The sequence below is a fragment of the Cheilinus undulatus genome, linkage group 10 (genome assembly GCF_018320785.1).
Source record: "Cheilinus undulatus linkage group 10, ASM1832078v1, whole genome shotgun sequence".
Lineage (NCBI taxonomy): Eukaryota > Metazoa > Chordata > Actinopteri > Labriformes > Labridae > Cheilinus > Cheilinus undulatus.
Genome location: NC_054874.1, coordinates 27712321 through 27732846, shown reverse-complemented (window position 1 = coordinate 27732846; position 20526 = coordinate 27712321). Strand labels below are relative to the sequence as shown.

The 20526-nt window shown below is 38.5% G+C and overlaps 2 protein-coding genes across 3 annotated transcripts; one reads left to right on the top strand and one right to left on the bottom strand.

The window, feature by feature from the left end:
• Positions 1-1413: 1413 nt before the first annotated feature.
• On the bottom strand, positions 1414-9399 carry LOC121516486. 2 transcript variants are annotated; one of them, XM_041797803.1, is made up of 11 exons: positions 9311-9399; positions 8863-8920; positions 6486-6500; positions 6266-6396; positions 6050-6185; positions 5271-5555; positions 4759-5097; positions 4497-4678; positions 3443-3544; positions 2411-2509; positions 1414-2328 (listed from the first exon to the last, which is right to left on the bottom strand). In XM_041797803.1, exons 1-11 carry the CDS (start codon positions 9332-9334, stop codon positions 2107-2109), a joined length of 1593 nt encoding a protein of 530 aa, XP_041653737.1. In that variant the 5' UTR covers positions 9335-9399; the 3' UTR covers positions 1414-2106. The 2 variants fall into 2 exon arrangements, with proteins under 2 accessions (XP_041653737.1, XP_041653738.1); XM_041797804.1 differs by having other exon boundaries at positions 1414-2325.
• Positions 9400-11202: 1803 nt separating this feature from the next.
• LOC121515932 lies at positions 11203-18532 on the top strand. Its single transcript, XM_041796891.1, has 10 exons — positions 11203-11463; positions 11602-11641; positions 13088-13236; positions 13408-13540; positions 13664-13936; positions 14040-14345; positions 14439-14599; positions 14678-14797; positions 17371-17415; positions 17560-18532. The coding sequence occupies exons 2-10, from the start codon at positions 11605-11607 to the stop codon at positions 17737-17739; spliced, it is 1404 nt and encodes a 467-aa protein (XP_041652825.1). The 5' UTR covers positions 11203-11463; positions 11602-11604; the 3' UTR covers positions 17740-18532.
• Positions 18533-20526: the final 1994 nt, after the last annotated feature.

Sequence of the window (20526 nt, the reverse complement as noted above, 5' to 3'; positions counted from 1 at the left end):
CACATGTTGCCACAGTTACCACCAGAAGTGAGCATCACAATCTAGAATCTGTTTAAGTTGCCAATTAACTGATCACGTGATCTGAATGTCCATTGGGGTCAGGAAGTCAGGGACCACCATTAGAAATGAATGGGAACAGAGGAAAGATAGTACTTTATGTATAGCTTTAGTACAGCTCTAAATGGACCTGTAGGCTGCAATCATCATCAGAAAAATTCTACATGCATTGAGTGCACTACAAGAGTGACTTCTTTCTGCAGTTTAACTGATTTGCGTGGCATGGAGGTGATCAATATCACAATTTACTCAGTCCTGCAGGCCTTCAAGCATCCAGCTTCATCTAGCTAGGTTAATAAAGTATTCTTGAGGAGCCTTTTACTGCACTAGAGGCTAGCTGATTCCCTTTAACATAGAAAAAAATAATTTTGTCATAACAATGCTTTATTGAAATGGTGATGTACTATTAACAGAATAAACCTTGTGGGGTAGGAGACAGACTAATGATGTGCTGTTGACATATGAACCTGCTCTACAAAACAACTCTTTAATGTGAGCCACTGTAGCTAGCTCCTTTTTGAGTTCCAGCTTTCTTTCCTCCATCTTTTGTTGTTATTTAATCCACATTTAAAAGCCAAACTGGGACAAAATGAACAGATGGTTGGAAGCAAAACAACACTCTACTAAACCAAGCTAAATGATCTGAATCTCTTAAAAGAGACAAATATCCAGTCACAACAAGCACAACTGGAGGTTGGCGAAATGGACATCAGCTGAGGGAACACAGGTGAGATCAAAGTTTAATGTGCCAAGCCTTGACAACACTTTACTGAACCAAACTGGAACACTTTGTAGAAGCAGTTCATACACGAGCATTGTGTGACACCGCTTGTCCAGGCTTTAGATGGAGAAATTTTAATTCCTACCTGTTGCTGTTTCTCCATGAGCATTTTAAACCTTTATTTTTTTGCTTGAATATTTCAATATTTTCAGGGCATAAAAGTAGCTGAATAATCAAGAATATTTATGTTTTCGCACTTTGAATGCTTGGCTTAGTTGCAAACAGCTCAAAACCTCTTGGTAGTGTTTCTCTATGCAGAAATCACGTCTTGCCCCACCAAGGGGTGTTTTCCACTGCTGCATGACGTCGTCTGAAAATTCACACACTGTAGTTTTAAACTTCTAAAATATTTTTTCAGAGAAATGTAAAGAAGTTAAAAAATATTTTTAATTGCGTTATAAAGATGGACACAATTTTTATTGACCTTCAAATATGAGAACTTGTGATGGCAATCTGACACCTTTTCCTTATATAATATGCACAAACAAATACAAATTAGTAACTTACAATTAAAAAATAGTTTATCGCCATGCGTAATTGAAGAAAAACAAAATCAACTGACGTGTGTTAAAGATTCATTTAATTGTTAGATCAAACACATTTGCCATTCCAAAAATATCACAAGAAGCAGTTTAACCTCTTTTGTCACTAGAATATTTGGTTGATACTAAAATTACCATCCTGTACACAAAGTTTACAGCTTAATAGCTATTGCAATAGTTGGTGAAACATGTTACTTTTTATATAACTAGTACTACAGTTATCTTGAAGAGTTAATACACCATATCTTTGCAAAATCATGAGACTGCAGAACAAACATATAACATGATAATCCAATGTTCTAGTAAAGAATTGTTAACAAGATGAAGGGAGAAAAAACTCTGTAACTGTACAGTAATTACAGGATTCCCTTTTGCACATGATTGTATTGCGTCTCTTATTTCTATGTAGCCCAAGAGATGATATTATGCTGACAAAAACACACATACTCAGAAAATACAGTGCAGATAATATTGGTCCTGAGGGTCTGGAGGTAGGAAACAGTGATATTTCAGGAGCACCATCAACAGTGTCAAGAATATGCAACATGAGACTGGAATGCTAATGCTAAAATGACATGCAGTATGGGTACCAAACCATTTAATCTAGGATAGGATGCAAAGGCACAAACAAGGTCTTACTTTTCCAGCAAGTTCTATCCACCTGAGGATCCTCTTCATAGTTTTTCAATGTCTTATCTCTTTTCCTTTTCTTGGTTCAGCTCCTTTTTATAAGAAGTTCAGTTTTTCAGAAGTGTAAACACTGCAGGACTCAGACGTGTCCGTGTCTAGTGGCAGTGTGGAAAAATATTCTTGTGATTTGCTCCATCTTTCTTTGTTTCCATCTTTTTTGATCTGGAATTGAACACAGTCCTCAGAGGAATGGAGGCAGTCTGATGCCCCTGGCACTGAAAATGAAATCCTTCTCTCTTCCTCGTTAGATCTGTCCTGCTATAGAAAAATTAAAGCACATTTTTACAAAAATGTTTTGATCTGTGATACACAAATATTCAAAGCTGTCTTACAGTTTTACCTCAGTGGTTGAATTATGACAGGGGGAGCTCTGTGGTGTCAGTCTGTTTGCTTCCTGGTTCTGAGATCTTGGAGTTCCTACCCTAACCGGACTGTAGCCCTTGAAACACAAATGGCAGCATGTCAGCATTATTTCAACAGTTTTGCTGGGGAAGTAATCCTACACTCAACCCATGACCTGATATGTACCATGATACTTGGTTCACACTAAAATTGATCACAATTTTTTACTGCTTTTATCCATACGTTTTTGTGTCTGGGACTCCAGTGTGACACCATTTTACTTGTTGCATCTATTTATGTTTTTCATCTGTCTCTTACAATATTTTCACATTATTTTCATCGTCTCTGTTACCTACTTGCTTAGCATCTTCACTCCCATATAAAAAGAATGCATTTTCAGCCTAAAAATCTTCAATTACTTCCACCATATCTGCATGTCTGACCCCTTTTCTGCTACTGACATTGCACAAAAGCCAAATCCAAAGCACATACTGCTTTGAGCTGGTTAGGGCATTACAATCTGTTTTTCTGTGAAAATGATTTAAAATGTTCAGTTTTCTATAGAGAGCCGCATGGCAATGCAGGGGTTAGCACTGTTAACCTTCTTGCTGTTGCTTCACAGCAAGAAGGTTCCTGGTTCGCTTCCTGGTCAATGCCTTTCTGTGTGGAGTTTGCATGTTCTCCCCGTGCATGCATGGGTTCTCTCCAGACTTCCTCCCACCACCAAAGACATGCTTGTTAGGCTAATTGTTGAATCTTAATTGTCTGTAGGTGTGAGTGTGCCTGGTTGTTTGTCTCCAAAGCCTTGTGTCTGACTGGTGACCAATCCAGGGTGTATCCCACCACTCGCCCAATGACAGCTGAGACAGGCTCCAGCCCCCTTGTAACCTCGAAGGGGATAAGTGGTGGCGAAAATGGATGGAAAATTTTATAGATTTTATCATTCTATTATAAGACTGCGTTGTCACATACCTAGTTTTGAGCAGAAACTGAGTCCTGCTTACTCTTTTATTCAGTTAATCAGACTTACAGTGTGAGTGGGACTGGATCTCGGGGTCCACTTTCTTGGCGTTCCAGGATGCTGAGAGTGGCCGTAGAAGCCTGAAGCCTGAGGGCTTGGTTGGCTGTAGTCCTGCACAGATAAACGGACACATCAAACTCAGTGTGATACAGTGACACAGCTGTACAGAATACAAGGGAGGGGAAAAAAAAGACCAAAACTGTTTAATAGCTTTACAAATACTGCATTTCTTATTCTTCTTTTCTTTTTTCTGGAGAAAACCATTCTTATTGCATTAGTTCTACCACAGATTTGTTGCACTGTGACAGTCAGACTAACACAAGGGCTTTGTTTTAAGATTTTATTTCTTAAAATCATTTTAGTGTTATCATTGTACTAGTGTATGGATCATTGGAGGAGTAAATTGCATTTACAAAAAAAATGTTTAAATTAAATTTATTAAATTTATGAACATATTCAAGCAATTTCAATGTTTATTTTGTCATCTACCAAAGATTGTGGACATATACAGTATCTCCGTTTTAATATATACTGTATATCAGCCTTTTGGTTGATCCATATCAGGGCACATTTATGGAGGATTTTCAATTGACTGGTACTCTGTAGAAGTTCACAGTTTATTGTATGTCATAATATAAACATCCCAGGTATGTTCTTAAGGCTTTGAGAGGGGCTTGGATTCACTTGAATCCTACCATTGATGAAAATATGTGTATTAAAATAGAGTCTTCTTCACATACTTCATATCAAAAGAGCATAGAAATGTTATGGGATGGATTAAATTACACATGCAGCAAAACTCTGAAAGCCTGGGTTTATAAAAAGGTCCTGTAAAGGGCCTGCTAATGCTTTATGGTTATTTAATCTCTTCTACAACCCACATGCTATACATTATCTAATAATCAACAGACGCATAATGTCTGGAAAAAAGTGCCAACATCAATGTAAAATACATTGAAAATCAAAAGAACAATCAATATCTATCTATTATGGTAAAGAACTTCTTTAAAATATTCTGCACCTGTTCAGCTTTTTTTCCCTGTAGCTCTTAGGATACCCTCACCTGGATGTTAACCCTCGGAGGGTTGTTTGGTGGTGTGCGGTTTGATCTGAGGCCAGCGATGAAATGGGAGAGGCTGCAACTCGGGTATCTCTTCATGAAGAGGATAAAACCAGCCAGGGACACAAACATGCCGGAAGGGACGGTTATGGACTTGAGAAGAGCTCGCCATCTGCCTCCTTTTTCTGACAAAGAAATATCACCTTCAATGACAACTGTAAAGATGTTTAATCATGTAAAAACGTGGAAATAAAAAGTCACTCACCAATCACCTGCAATGAAGTGGAGGATACCAGGTTTCCATCTCTATCTCTGATTTCATAGACTCCATCATGCCTTGAAGTTAGCCGAGCTATGACGATCTCATCAGTGCTGCCATTTCTGCCCAGAGAGATGAGGCCCCTGTAGCGCATGTCGTAGTCTGTTATATGGCCCTCGCGAACCAGCTGCACAGGGCCTCGAGGGGGTTTGGGGTCAAAGGGACCCAGGGAGGATTCATCAGGGTATCGGGTAGGGGTAAAAATGAGATGGGCATGAGGAGGAGGAAGAAAGAGGGGCAGGTTTAGAGACTCCTTGGTGAAACGGGTGATATTGAAGGAGCGTCCTGCAACAGCATGCAAGATCATGAACAGAGGGGAGAATGACAGAAAATATGAGGGTGTCAAATGAAAAGGGAAAGACAAAATATAAATGTTACAGTTGACAGGGTCTTTTGGTTAAATAAATTCATCAGTGAGCTTCTCAAATCTCATCTTCCTGTCTTCTGCCTTTGCTCACCCCGGACAGTGAGGGTGCTGCGGGACACGGCCTTCCCTTTGTCATCCCTGATTGTGTAGTTGCCTTGGTCCGCTTGCGTAACTCTCTCTGCCACCCAGACCTTCCCGCTCCTCAGCAGCCGCCCTCGGCCCACGCTGCCGGTCATAGGGTCTGTTTTGTTCCACAGCACAACGGGCATGGCCTCAGGTGGAGCTCCCCTGGGAAAAAACTCCAGTAAGGAGCCATTTTCAGGGATGCTGTAGTCAAAGTTGTCCCCATAGTTTCTGTAGTAAGACTTTATGCACTCTGAAGAAGTAGAGAGACGCAGAGATTATTATTATCAGGTGAAAATGTCCATCTTTAGAAAGCATGACAGATTTGTTAGTCTTATTTTTATTGTTGTTCAAGGTCAAATACTGGGAATAAATCAGTATTTCACAAAACAAGCATTAGAGTAATACGTTGCTATCATGTGTCCCAAAGGAGGGCCCTGAACCTTCAGTTGGAAACATTTGAATTAAAACACTAAACCAGCAGTAAAGCCTAGATCAAACTGGACCAGCTGCAAGCATATTTACTGCTTGTCAAGTGATGCACCATTACACATTTTTAAACTGAAAATAAAACAAGCAATATTTGTTTTACATTATCTTCTTGCACAGCAAATAATTTTAAAACTTTAGGTACATTCTCGCAGATAATACTCAAGTATAACTTAAGAAGTAGACTTTAATATGTATTGACAGGTGTGTAGTGAAAAACACAGCTATGGACTTTGCAAAACACTTGAAACCGCATACCTGAAACAGTCAGACGAACAGTCTCATAGGTAAACCCTGAGGACAGTTTGATGGAATAAAGTCCCTGGTCTTCATGTGTCACTTCTTTCAGGACTAACATTTTATCTCTCGTCCATTCAAACCGTGGGTCCTTCACCTGCAGAAGTGAAGCGAAAGAAATGAGAAAACTGTACACAGTAAATAAAAACACAAACCGAGACCCAGACTTTCACCTACACTGGTCTTCTCTAACAAGACGCGTCTGTCTCCCCCTGAGTGTGGCGTAAAAGTCACCATCCTGGATGTAGAGTACACAGGCAGACGGAATTCTTTCCCAGTACATAACCTCTGGGCCTCTTCTCTCTCACCTGTTGTATCAAACAAAAAAATAAATGTCAACCTCCTCCGAATTTGTATACTAAATAAAGGATATGAAGAAATGTTGCATTTGACTCACCCAACACAACCCAACCTGCATGGAGAGCAGAATGAATATGATGATTATAAATCTTATTAGAAGTATATAAATATATATATTTATATATATGTATTTATATACAGTGCTTAACAAATTTATTAGACCACCTGTCATATTTGTCTCAAAGACCATCCAGTATCATGAAGTGCTTCAATGCAGACTCTTTCATTTTCAGTGAGCTCTCCGCATTTAACATTTTGAACAGAAATGAGGGATTTCAAACTGAATTCACCCAAATTTGAGACATTCAACCATTAAAACTAATTTTTCTGTTCAGGAATGCAAGTATATAACAGTATTTCAGTTTTTTTTTTGTAAATCTGAAAATTCATGGATAACAATAATAATTATATGTTAGCATTAACGGAGACATATTATGCAAAAATCACTTTTTCAGTCTTTTCTAACACAAATATGTGTCCCTGGCCTGTCCACAATCCCCTCAAATACCAGAAAAATCCATTCCCTTTCCCCCTCTCTTTCTCCACCTTTCAAAAAATGTGTGCTGAAACAAGCAGTTCTCAGATTTTGCTCCTGGTGACCTCACCAGGAGTGTAAGCACCCACCCCCAGGTTTGGTTGGCCCTCCCCCACTTGGAGGAAAATTCTGCCCTCCTCTACTGATCCTCTCAAAACCAGCTGAGTTGCTGGATAGCTCAATGGGTTTTCCTGTTGACTACAGTATGTGAGGTTGATGGTTCAAATCCCAGTCAAGTTCTAAACTGGATAAAAGTGTCTGTAGTAGCAGGAGTACTGCATCCATTTCCTGAGAGGGGTGTGGTCAGGGGCAGAGTCAGACAGTTAATTACCATTTAAAGCTACAGACACAGAAAAAGCTTGTTCTGAGAAGGGCTGAAATAGAGGGGGTTTTAAACGTAAAAAAAATCCTATACTGGAGTGTTTTTCAGCAACAAACTTCACAGGCATGTTTTGGGGACCTCTGAGAACAATTTAAGCTTGTCTTAAAAGGGTAAAATATGTGACCTTTAAAAATATCATTTGGGTTAAAGAGCTCCTACATATTAGTGTATTAACCATTGCAGAAACATAAATAAGGATTTTGGTAATTACCAATGCTGTTAATTTAGGGCAGCTGTGGCATAAACCTTACTTTGGTTAGGGTTAGGGTGGGCTAATAAATTTGTTAGGCACTGTATGTATATATATATACATATATACATATATATATATATGTATATATATATATATATATATATATATATATATATATATACAGTGCCTATAGCAAGTATTCAACCACTTGGATATTTTACCCTTTAATTGATTTTATAAATCAATAATTGTCATTATTTGGCTTTTGGACAGAAAAACATTACAAAAAACTATTTAATGCCAAATAGAAAAAAAAGATTTCTACATAGTAATGTCAATTTAATTAAAAAAATATGTACGATAAAATGAGTGACTGCATAAATATTCACCCCCTTTAAAGTGACTGATCTAATTCAACAGAGGTCCAGCCAATTGGTAGTAGTAGTATCAAAATTAGTGAAATGGGGATAACCTGAGTGCAGAGAATGTGTCTTAATTGATTGGAGTATAAAGACACCTGTGTCTGGAAGGTCCACACATTGGTTAATCAGTATTCTTGGCTACCATTACACCATGAAGACAAAAGAACAATCCAAGAAATTGTTATTAAAAAGTATAACTCAGGGGATGAATATGAAAAATGTTCCAAAGCAGTGAACATCTCCCAGAGTTCAGCTAAATCCATCATCAAGAAAAAGGAAAAACTTGTATCCAACTAATTTCAAACGTTTTAAACTTTATATTCTGTGTTTGATCTCGTTATTTTGATTTGCATTTGCCTTCAGTTTTATGGCCAACTCCAGTCTTCCCTGTAAAACACATTCAAGTTTTTTGTGCTTTGGAAATAAATTACTGTTTTTTTTTTCATTATGAAGGCTCTGAACTCGACATCCACGCCAAGTATTTTGCACTTCATTTAGGACCAAATGAACTTTGGCCCAGACAGTATTTATTAAGTGAAAGCCATAACCCCCCTGAAATAGCAAAAGATCAGCCCATGTGTTAAATTTTTGAGTTACTTAAGGTGAAACCAGTAACATAGAAACTCCAGAAGCTTTTCCCTGTCTTTGTTGTGGGGTAGATCAAAGCCTGAGAGGAGACTGCTGGAAAATCTGGACAACTATGAGCGTAATGTAGATATATCAAGGAAAATATAGGTATGATCTATATGAAGTCATATTACTTAGGAGACTACAATACATAAAACCTTAACTTACTAAGAGTTTCTTGGACAAAAGTTGCCACAGATGGAAGAAAAGACGCATATTGTTTAAGGATGCATTCTATTGTTTTCAATAACTCACCCACAGCTAGAGGAAGGGCAAAAAGGGCAGTGAGTAGGACAGTGGAAGACATCTTCTCCTGAAAAGACAAACCAAAGCGTTTCATCCACAAACACAGTAGAGAGAGATGTACTAGAGATTGTCATTCGTCCCCACCCTCCCCTGAAAACAAGCCTGCGAGCCAACCGGCTCATAATCAATCATCAGGCCACACAAGGGGGAGCTCAAACACAGCTGTGTTGTTGTTTCTGCAGCGCTCCAGCCTACATCGAAAGGAACATCCATGAATCGATATTCCCACATTGTGCTCCACGGCACCCTACGTGCCGCATGAAGTCAAGTCCACGCAGGTGTCTAATTTGTTTCTACGCCGATGAATAACGTGCAGCAATCTCAAGGATCAAGGAGACGCCAATTACTGACCATATATAAATGATAACATACATAAACAAACGTTATCTAAACCTACCTGCAGGATGTGCGAAGGATACATCCACCGCTGGATACTGAGGAATGTTTATACTGAAGGAGATAAGAGGATAACGACGTCCTCTGCAGAGCGCGCATGGGCATTAGTGCCCTTCTTTAATTTATTGCGATGGCAGACGGCATTCTCAGCAGCGCCTGCGCAGAATGCGTCGCATGCAGCGCTGTTTTTCATACTACTTGAACACGGATACGCTGTCAGCGTAGGAGCCTGCACGGTGACACCTACACCGTGGGGATCTATTAATGAGCCGTGTGGCAAGATTAAAACTTAATGCTTCATTAATTTACAAACACTATAGGATAGGTGGTCACGATCTTTGAATGCTGGTATTTTATCATTCTTTATTTAAATAGAGCATCCCCCCCCAAAAAAAAAAAAGTCAAAATCATCCAGTGTTTGCAAATATGACTTTGGACATCTGTTTAAGTTTTACACACGTCGCAAAGAAAATCATCTCCTTACACCGAAAAAGTATAGAAAATATTATTACTGAAGTAGTCTATATTTGTAACATAAGCTCTGAATGATGCAATTTCTATAGGGATGATCTTATCAGCTGCTGTGTTGCCCGTATACAGTCAAATAAACAGGTCATAACATCTATAAAACACCATACTTTAATTTTTTTTACCATAAATGTTCTGTTACAATTGCGGTAGGTAGAGTGGGTAGTCTTTATTTGGAGGGTCAGGTTGTGATCCCCAACTCAACCCCCACATGTTGGTGTGTCTTTAGGAACTTGACCACAATTTACTCCATCTCTGCATCAATGGCTTGTAAATATGCACACGTGGACAAAATTGTTGGTACCCTTCCTTGAAAGAAAACTCTACAATGGTCACTGAAATAACTAAACTGACAAAAGTAATGATAAATGAAAATGTACAGAAAAAAAACTATAAAAAGATAAGACATTGCTTTTGAATTGTGGTCCAACAAACAACTGAAACAGACCTGAAGATTAATCTCAGAATTCTGACTTTTTTTCCTCAGAATTTTGACTTTATCTAAAATTCTGACTTTTTCTCAGAATTCTGATTTGTTTTTCCTCAAAATTCTGACTGTAATCTCAGATTCAGATTTTTTTCCTCAGAATTCTGACTTTATCAAGAATTCTGACTTTATCTAGAAGTCTGACTTTTTTTCTCAGAATTCTCACTTTTTCTTCTCTAAAATCTGACTTTTTTTTCAAAATTCCGACGATAATATCAGAATTCTGATTTTGTCCTCAAAATTCTGACTTTTTTCAGATTTCTGACTTCAATCTCCAAAATCTGGCTTTTTCTCAAAGTTCAGACTTTTTTCTCAGAATTCTGATTTTTCATCAGGATTCTGACTCTTTTCAGAATTTTGACTTTAATCTCAGACTTTGAACTTTTTACTCAGAATTCCAACTTTATTTCTCAAAATACAGACTTTTATCTAAGAGTCTGGACTTTTGTTTCCTCAGAATTTTGATATTTTTTTCCCTCAGGATTCTGACTTCTTTCTCAGGATTCCGACTTTTCTGACTTTTCGGAATTCTGACTTTTTTTCCCCTCAAAATTCGGACTTTTATCTCAGAATCTGAACTTTTTTTCCTCAGAATTTTGATTTTATTTTCCCTTCAGCATTCTGACTTTTTTCAGAATTGTGACTTTTTTCTCAGAATTCTGAATATTTCCTAATAAGTTAAAACAAATCCTTCTCATTTTTGTTTATTTATTTATTTATCTATTGCAGCCCTAACTGTCTTCAATACTATCCCACCCGAGCACACAGACAGACAGCTACAGGAGCAGCCGTGCAGAGGACGGACCATTCTTGATTCAGTCTATGAGCACCATCAAAGTAGCTCCGTGAGAGACAGCAACCTCTAGTGGACTCAGTTTTCTTTTTTTCCAATGTCATCTCCGGCATGACCATGGCAGACGCATGTATGAGGTCAGTAACGTTTAAAATGTAAGGATCTTTATAGGTATGCGTAGAGTATACGTTTCGTGTTCCTTTTGTTGGATTTCGGCGCCGCATATGCGCAGCTTGCGTAGCTTTAGCGCAATAACGATCTTAATTAAATACTAAACAAGCCTCGCCCAGCCGTGTCTTGAAACAACAAACGAGAAGAAAACTACACGGAAGAAAATTACTTTACAGTAAGTCAAAGTCGTATTTTTAACCATGTTTAATTTCATGTGTGATAGATTTTGAGCTTTGTGTTGTGTAGATTTTACTAAATGTCGTAATATTAATATCTTATGTAGCATACTAAGTAACATCTGCTTCTTTTGTAGGACATGTTGCTGTTTATGACAGTTTCCTGCCTTATTTTTGGTAAGTCTGACTCTTACAGCCAACAGAAGAAATGCATCAGTGCAGATTTAATTCACAATGTGCCTTTTAATTTTACACCCCTTTAAAGTTAGTTTTAGGTTGGGTACTCGATAGACATTCACTACGAGTCCAGCGGCGTCTTCTCACTCTTTATACCCGGGGATGGCAACAACAGGGCGATGAAATCTCAGCAACCCTGTCAGTGACGGGTGGAAATTTAGGGACCAAAGAAAGAAAAAACAAAATTAAGAAAAAAAAAAAAAAGCTTTTGCACATTTTTTATTAGAATACCTTGTTTTTATTTGTATATTGCTTTTTCACTGAATAGAACGGCGCACAATTTCGGTGTTCTTGTGTACAGTGACAATAAAGATTCTGATTCTGATTTCTCTTGAGTACAAAAGTCTGGTACTTTTTTCACCTCTGGTTATTTCACAGAAAGGAAATGTCTAGGTTAAGTAACAAATTTAACTATGGCTGAGTTCCATTTAGCTAATCGATGTTTAAGTCCTTGTTTTGCAAGCACATTCACTGTTTGACTTTTTGGGATGTCCAAATTGAAATGAATAGCCTGAATGTCCAAAATCACAAAAATGACTAGTGCTGGGCAATAAATCAAGTTTCAATTTCAGTTAGAATTTCTGCTTCCCGGGGTCATGAAAACAAGATAATTATGATCACACATTTTGTCCATTGGTTATGTCATTTGATAAATGTTCATCTGACATTGTGGCCATGAGAATAAATATTTTTGTTAATTCATTATTATTGTAGTTCATTGTTTTACATATTTATGTTTTTCACTCATTTATGTTAATTTATTGCTTGTTTTCCAAAATGTTAAGAGTTTTTAAGTTCATTGATTTATGCAGTGCAGATGTTGTAAAATCAATGTGTAATCGTGTATAGTAACAACAATCTCCTTATCAATCAGAATAATTGTTCTAATGATTTTTATAATAATCAAACAACTTGAAGAGTGACCCAAAGGATGAATACCATATAAGTTCGGACTTACTTGTAGATGCAGAAGTTATATTTTTCTTGTGAAGTCCTTCAAAAACTTGGCAGGATGATGTGCACTGATTTGAGAGTTCATACTTTCTCATAATAGTTCATAACTATACACAGAGAACAGACGGTCTCATAAACCCCAGCTGTACCTTGATTGACTCCAAAGTCAGTCAGCAAAATAACTGCTTAATTAATTAATTAATTAATTACCTTCTCCCCAGTTTCTATGTTAACATCTGGTCAAGAAAAAAATCACTCCTAGTCTTGTTTAAGATCAAAGCTGTATGCAGGGCAAGAGTCTAGGATTATTTCACTGTGTAGCAGGTGGTCATGGAACAATTTTTTAAAGATTTATTGTGATCGTTGTGTTCCTAACTCACCATAATTTCCCCTCCATTTATCTCATTATTAATTTTATCTTTATGTTTGAAGGTTCATTTGCTGAAATTAGGTATGAGGAGCTGTGCTATGGCAGAAGCCTTAAATTACCGTTTGCTTATACACCGCCCTTATTCCAAGGACAGATATACTTCACTCCGAGTAACGGGGGACCCACCAAACTATTGATGGAAAAGGGAGAGGTAAGAAGAACCTGGCACTATATTTTCCAACAATGTCCCTTATGGCTATGAGACTCTTGTGTGGAAATAAAAGGAATATGACAAAATTCAGCATCTGTTCAGAGCAAACCAGATTTGAATCGGATTACTCTGTCTGCCATCACTGTTCTTTTTCTTTCTCCAATCATGCAGTCAAAAGATCCACGAATTCAAGTGTCCTACACCTCTGCTTATCTAAAGGATTTGACAGATGAAGATGCCGGGACTTTTTCTGTCTCATTTAATGATGATAACCGTTATGATATTATCAGACTGACTGTTATGGGTGAGAACATTGAAATGTACAACATTTAAAAACCTCTATTTCAACTCACTCTCAGTTATCCACAGATTCTTAAAAAGTACAACCTGTTTCTTTTTTGTGTGTGTGTGTGTGTTTGTTTATCAGAATGTGCTATCGATGCCATGAGGTTTTATGGCGAAAGGTACTACCTTGACGTTCCCCAGGAAGCGGAATACCTGGAGTTCACTCCTAGTCTTCGTAACTCCCCGACAACGGTCTTGTGGAACCGCACGGACCCCCAGGTCAGTCAGGGAAGCAGAGGTAAGATGAAGAAAAATGCTTGGGAGATCATCAAAGTCACTGGGAAGGACAGTGGCTACTATAACGTCAGGAGAAAAGACAGAAGTTTGCTATCCAGGACTCTGCTCAAAGTAGAAGGTGATTTCAGAAACATGACAATAAACATTGCCCATTTTTTTATTATACCTTCTACGTATCTGATTTATATTTTCTCATACAATGAACCTTTTATCCCTCACAGCGGATTCTATAAGCTATGACAGAGTTGAGGGCGATACAGTTGTCATCGAACATCCTACAACCTCCTCCTCTTGGACTATTACATTCAAAGCAAAGGGAGAAACAGAGTACTTGACACTGATGAAAGCAGGAAGATTGTCCACTTATGAGAACCCACAAATAGAATACAGGCAGTTTGAAGGGAGGTTGCGGCGCCTGTATGAAGGTTTAGAGATTAATCCACTGAAAACCTCTGACTCTGGCATTTATGAGGTCAGGGATAATGAAGACCACCCAGCCAGGATTGTGAAACTCAGTGTACGTGCTGGTAAGCATCACATGTTTGAAAATGTACGACTAACTTTTACTGCTAATTTAACTAACTTAACTAACATAAGCTAACGGTACTTTGCCCTTACAGCATTCCCTACATATGTTATCATTTGTATTGCTGTCAGGGCTGTCCTTGTGGTGAGTCTCTGCTGCTGCTGGATAAGAAAGTGCTGCTGTTTTAAAAAGAGCTCTTCTAAAAGATCCCGAGCTGCCCCTCAAACTGCTGCTGCGCCTGGTGTATATAACCACGTAAGCATTCATTGAAGTAGGCAGCTGTTTGTAATATGTATTCCCATTTCTAATTCAACATCCTCTTTACAAATTCAGGGCTGGAACCAGCAACCTGCAGGCCCCAGTCACTCTGCTGCACCTGTTACACCCATCTCTTACCAGCCAGTAAATCCCAGTGTTCCTAGAGAACCTGCAGTTTTGTCTTCTGAGCCACCGGTAAGATGTACACTTAAGTTTTTAAGTAATGACACACACTTTTTTAGATTTGCAAGGGAAGAACAAACCATGTACAACAACAGTCATGTGTTAGTTTTGACCAAGTGGCGACCTCCGGTCATCAAAAAAATGAGGCCAATGCGGAAGTCCAAAAATTGCAATACCGCGAGTGTCCACTTGAGGCTGGTTGCAGGAACACCGGGAGTCTCGTCTGGACACCTGTTAAAAAGCCGGTTTTCACACTAGAAATAAACTGGTTTACAGCCTGGTTCAAAAAAACAAACGTGTATCATTTGCTAGTGTCTTCATGTGCTCTCTCTGTACAGGGGTGAATTTTTTGTACCACAATGGTTTATATTTAGGAAAAACCTCACTGCGCACTGATTGGCGCATCTCATTTGACTGACAGATAGCTCAACAGGCACATTTCTGTCAACCGGAATGCTAGCAAGCTAGCTGACAGGAAGTCGCACTTAGTGGGCGGATGTTAAGGTTGATCCAAATTCTGGTTAAGACAGCGATTTCAATATGGAGGCTGCCGGGGATTGGGTTCAAGAGCTGTTTGAGGTCGCCTATTGTAAGCAGATGGCTGATGTCACAGGGTTTGTCCAATTCTTTCTACAGCCTATGGTTTTGACTGTGATTTGGTTGCTCTTTTGCATGGTCATCAAACTCAGCTTCAGCAATGCCTAGTTTAGGCACACCGTCTTCTTTTGTCTTACATCTTTCTGATGCAAGCAAGAATCCAAGTCACAGTGGCTTCCAATATAAGAAATGCTGGACAAAATAAGTCCTGGTTATTTGCAAAAAGACTAGAGTGAACCCAAAGCAAATACAAAAGTCTCTGTTTCCACAATCACATAGACACAATTTACAGTCGCACATGGCGACTGTAGACATGTCAGTACACGACTTTTGTCGTTTTTGAAAAGAAAACAACTCACTGCTGTTCTTGTTCTTCTTTTAATGGAACAATGTTGTCAAGTTCTGATAAAACTGGTGCTTTAGCAGCATCCACGCTAATCTCTTCTACTGTAATTGCACTTGCCTCTTGTTGCTGTTCGCTTACGTCACGACTCTGCCGCGCCCGAAAATACTGTCCCTCATCGCTGTCACAAATGGTTCAGATGGGAGCTTTGCAAGATAGATTTGCCAGTGAGAAACATGGAAACAGGCAGATCCATCTGCTATGCAAGGTTAACAGAGCTGCAGTTACTCTTGATAATCTGTGGCCAGGTTGGTCTCCTCTGGTAAGAACAAAGTAGAGAGTCAACCTCATAGCAAGACAATTCATCCTGATGAAGAATACAGACTATGTGTCGCTTAGGAGTACCTGAAGTCACCGGCAAAACTAACTCATTGGATATCTTCAGACATGGTGCGAATGGTTCTCACATCAAAAGCAACAATCCACCAGAAACATAACCAAGAGAAGTTGGGTAGGGATCACTGTTCAACAGTCAACACCCAACTAAACTCAAAAAACACATCTAAATACTGCCCAAAGGCATGATGGGGAACTGCACCCACACCTCCTGTCAGATTTGAAATGGTGGTGAACGGAGCTTAGGTCAGTGGACTCTTTACAAAGTTGAACTAACACTGGTGAATCAACACTGCCAAGTCACTGAAGACCAGTTCACTCAGAATGGAGTTATATTAAAACTTTGAGAGTTAAAACCAGCCCTGAAATGTGTGACCCTGAGATGTTGGCACTCCAGATTTTTGCTGTTTTATAGTCTTGATGTGGAACCAGTCTCTCACTATGTGCTACTGTGTAGTCAACAAAGGTGGAAAAAGTAAAAGAATATTGTACTCAAGTAAAAGTAAGGTTTCTGTGGTTGCAACTTACTGAAGTTGAAATAAAAGTACTGATTTAAAAATTAAATGTACTTTAAATAAGGACAAGTACACCGAAAAACTACTCAATTACAGTGATATGAGTAAATGTAATTAGTTACTTTCTACCCCTGCTGTTACGTCAGCCTTTGTTAGCGTACCTCTCTTCCACCATGTGGTTGCAGGATTAGCAGTAGGAGAGTTAGGAGATTCATGGGAGAGAGCTTATGGAAAATGTTTGAGCCTCTAAGTAACTCATGAACAAGGTGCATATCAGAAATGAGTCCTCACTCTGAGGGCTGTGAAGACAAAAACTGTTTTTATGTTTCTGTTGTGTTTCTTCTTCCCTTTGTCATTATTTTTTTGATGTCTCATGTGAAGCACTTTGAATTGCCTTGTTGCTGAAATGTGCAATACAAATAAACTTGCTTTGCTGTATAATCTTCAATCTACCAATACAAGCTGGCAAAATAGTCAAATTTTAAAATGCTATTAGAGGATGTGATTAATCAGGATAAACTATGGAAATTCTGAGATGAATCGTGAAGAAAAATCTTAATCTTTTAACAGCCCTGATTATTTACATAGGATGACTGTTTTTTGCTGCATTTATAATATGCAGAATGTTGCATCTTAAGCCTCCACTGCTTCTGTTTTTACATTGTAATGATACTGTATGTTGTTTATCTTTAAAGCCATGACTTACATGCATGTTGTTGTTTCTCTCCGTCCAGCTGTACCGCTCAGTGAGTTTCCACAGGAATCCTCTGCAGCCTGAGGTAAACCCACAAAGCTCTTTCTCAGTGACATTTCGGGGAAGTATGGTTTATTAAGGAAGAGCCTATGACTGCATACCTTAAATATTCTTCCCCTTTTCATTAACGGATACAATTACCTTGTGTTTGGTTTTACTTTTCTCACAGGCTGCACCTCTGGGAGATCAAGGGGGTGCTCCAGCTCCCACACTTGGCTCTGACTGTCTCTCCTCTGACCCTGGGCCGAGGTTTGAGCTGAAAGGACTCAACACTGCCTCTGCTCTACCTCTTAGTTCAGACTCAACTTTTTGTAATGTTTACACCTCAGATAAACTCAACTTTCTGTAGGAAGCACAATGAAAATTGAAATAGGATGATTTAATGTTGTGTATAGTGACCAGCTGGAACAAAGCCATGCAGGCCTTTCATTGGACAGCATTATACACATGTAATAGAAAAGTCCTATAAGGTTTGGTGCTTGTTTTGATATACGTAGATACAGTTATACACAAAATACTGTGTGATCACAGTTTCAGTTCATTAAAGTATTATTTTTGATACAAAGTTTTGATAACACTATTCAGTTGTAAAATTATAGTTTAGTGCATAGCAACAAAGGGTGAAATGAGGATTTAACCTAATTTTACACAATTAAAGGTTTTAGGACAACTTATATGCATTTTATTTCCCTTTTTGCAGGAGAAAAACAGGTGCTCCTATTTTTCTGTAGTTTTAAACTGCATGTATCAAATGTGTTTGCCAGACATTAAGATTGTATAATGTACATATTTTAGTGGCTTACTGTGCCTGGTGCTGTCAATGAGGAGCAGTGATTTTTAAAAAAGAATGGGATTATGTTTGCTTTGCTAAATAGTAATATGGTGACTCAAACTGGAGTCAGATTAACTTCAGCACTCTTTAAAAAAACATACTCTCAAATACTAAAACCACTGCTGCATGTATTTTTTATTTTTGTACTATATTTGACATTATCATGTGCCTGAAGCTTTGTGTGTGAACATGTCTGAGTAGCTTTTATGGTTCAGGTCTTTTGAAGAGTGGTGTTTATTTTGTAACTCTTCTTTTGACTTCAGGAAAATCGTTTGTAAGACCATCTATGTATCTGTATTAAAAGTGAGCTTTCATTGATTAAACATTGACTTTCACATTTTTAAAACATATAGAATACATTGGAATATAATCTGTTGGTTTAAGTGGAAGAACCATAATGAGGACATTGTATCTGCTTAAATGAAGCACATTAAGAGTTCTTATTATGGTGAACCAAGACTACCTTTCTTCATAGCTTTGCTATATAAAGCAGGCCTGGGTATGTCACAGATGAACATGATTTTGAAACTATTGGTCAGTTTTCACTAAAAAGGAATTACAGTTTTTAAAGAATGAATTAAAACAAACTTTATTTGTTGAAGAGTAAGAGGGCCACAGTTATGTCTTTCCTCATATGCCTACATGCAGCCTTGTGTTAATTGCTTATTTCAAAATTTTCATCTTTTGGGGGGGTAATAATACAACAAGATAGCCAACATTTAGGATTTCCAGTTGTAGCCATAAATACAGGTTAGTCTCTGCCTGCATAGTTATGGCATTAAAAAGATACACTGGATATACAGAATGCCTCCTGGTCGCCTTTCTGTGGCGGTTTTCCGAGCACGTCCAGCTGGAAGGAGACCCCAGGGTAGACCCAGAACTCGCCTGAGGGATTGCATATCTCATCTGGCCTGGGAATGCCATGCAATTCCCCAGGAGGAGCTGGAAAATGTTCCTGGGGAGAGAGGTGTCTGGGTTCACTTGCTTAGCCTGCTGCCACCGTGACTCGACCCCAGATAAGCAGAAGAAAATGGATGGCTGGATGGATGGATGGATATTCTAGAGATACACTATATGGACAAAAGTATTTGTCCTTCTGTCCATTGTACCAACAGGGAATGTAATGACGCTGTATTCAAATAACTGCCAAACAGAGAAGTGTGTTTCATTACTCCACAGCACATGTTTTCACTGCTCTACTGGCCAGTGTCTTTGTAATTTACAACACTCCATCTGACGCTTGGCATTGGACTTGGTGATGTGAGGCTTTTATGCAGCTGTTCAGCCATGGAATTTTGTTCCATGAAGCTTTTGCTGCACAGTTTCTGTGCTTAAATTAATGCCAGTGAAAGTTCAGAACTCTTGGCTATGGAATGAGCAAAACGTTGGGGACCTTTACACAGCATGTGCCTGGGCAGTCATTGACCTCACCCTGTGGTTTTATGTGGTCTTCCACTTTTTGGCTGAGTTGCTGTTGTTCCTGAATGCTTCCACTTAGAATAATATAACTTACATTTGACTGTGGTAAATCCAGCAGGGATTGAAATTTTATGAACTGTTTAATTGCAAAGGTGGCATCCATCATCCATCAGTACAGTGCTTGAAGTTGGTCCTCTTCAGAACAACCCATGTTGTATCACAAATATTTGCAAATGGAGACTGCATGGGTAGACGCTTGATTTTATACACCTGTGGCAACAGATCTTATTGAAAATAATTAACTCAATAATTAACAGGTGTGGCAATACTTTTGTCCATAAAGTGTAGCTGCAGTCCAAATATTCGCTGAAAACGGGCCTTTTAACGCAACAAATTACAACATTCTTTATTAGGCAAGTTTAGCAGGCAGGGTTAGCCTACCTAAAAGAAAACATCACTTTAAAAATTATAAAATAATTAATGATTAATAATAATTATAGTGATTTCAATAATGTTATTTTAAACAGGCATAAACAAAATTATCTAAATTACCTAACGGTTACAATTGAACTGTAGAGCTGAAATTATGATTCTTCTCATGAACGTTGAGGATATCCCGCGGGCTCGTTATTGGAAGATTCGGGCTACTTTAAAGATGTCCGAAAATTCAAAGTAGGATTTCCAAGGAACAATGACGCTTGGTTATTTTAATTAAGACTGGGGGTAAATAAAATCTCGCTTTCGACATATTTAGTATTTTTCCCCATATATACGGATCTGACTTTGAGAAATACTTATACGGAATTGTGCTGAGAGTCATTGTCACAGTTTGACTACATTGATTTCCAACAGTCCCTGAACTCATCGCGAGTACGCCCTGTTGGG

Coding starts and splice junctions, on each gene's coding strand:
- LOC121516486 (XM_041797803.1), bottom strand. CDS start 9,334: ATGTATCCTTCGCACATCCTGCAG. Junction 5,556..6,049: donor TGTTCGTCTGACTGTTTCAG/GTATGCGGTTTC, acceptor CTACTTCTTCAG/AGTGCATAAAGTCTTACTAC. Junction 4,679..4,758: donor CACTTCATTGCAGGTGATTG/GTGAGTGACTTT, acceptor TTTCTTTGTCAG/AAAAAGGAGGCAGATGGCGA.
- LOC121515932 (XM_041796891.1), top strand. CDS start 11,605: ATGTTGCTGTTTATGACAGTTTCCTGCCTTATTTTTG. Junction 14,798..17,370: donor TTTTGTCTTCTGAGCCACCG/GTAAGATGTACA, acceptor CTCTCCGTCCAG/CTGTACCGCTCAGTGAGTTT. Junction 17,416..17,559: donor GGAATCCTCTGCAGCCTGAG/GTAAACCCACAA, acceptor CTTTTCTCACAG/GCTGCACCTCTGGGAGATCA.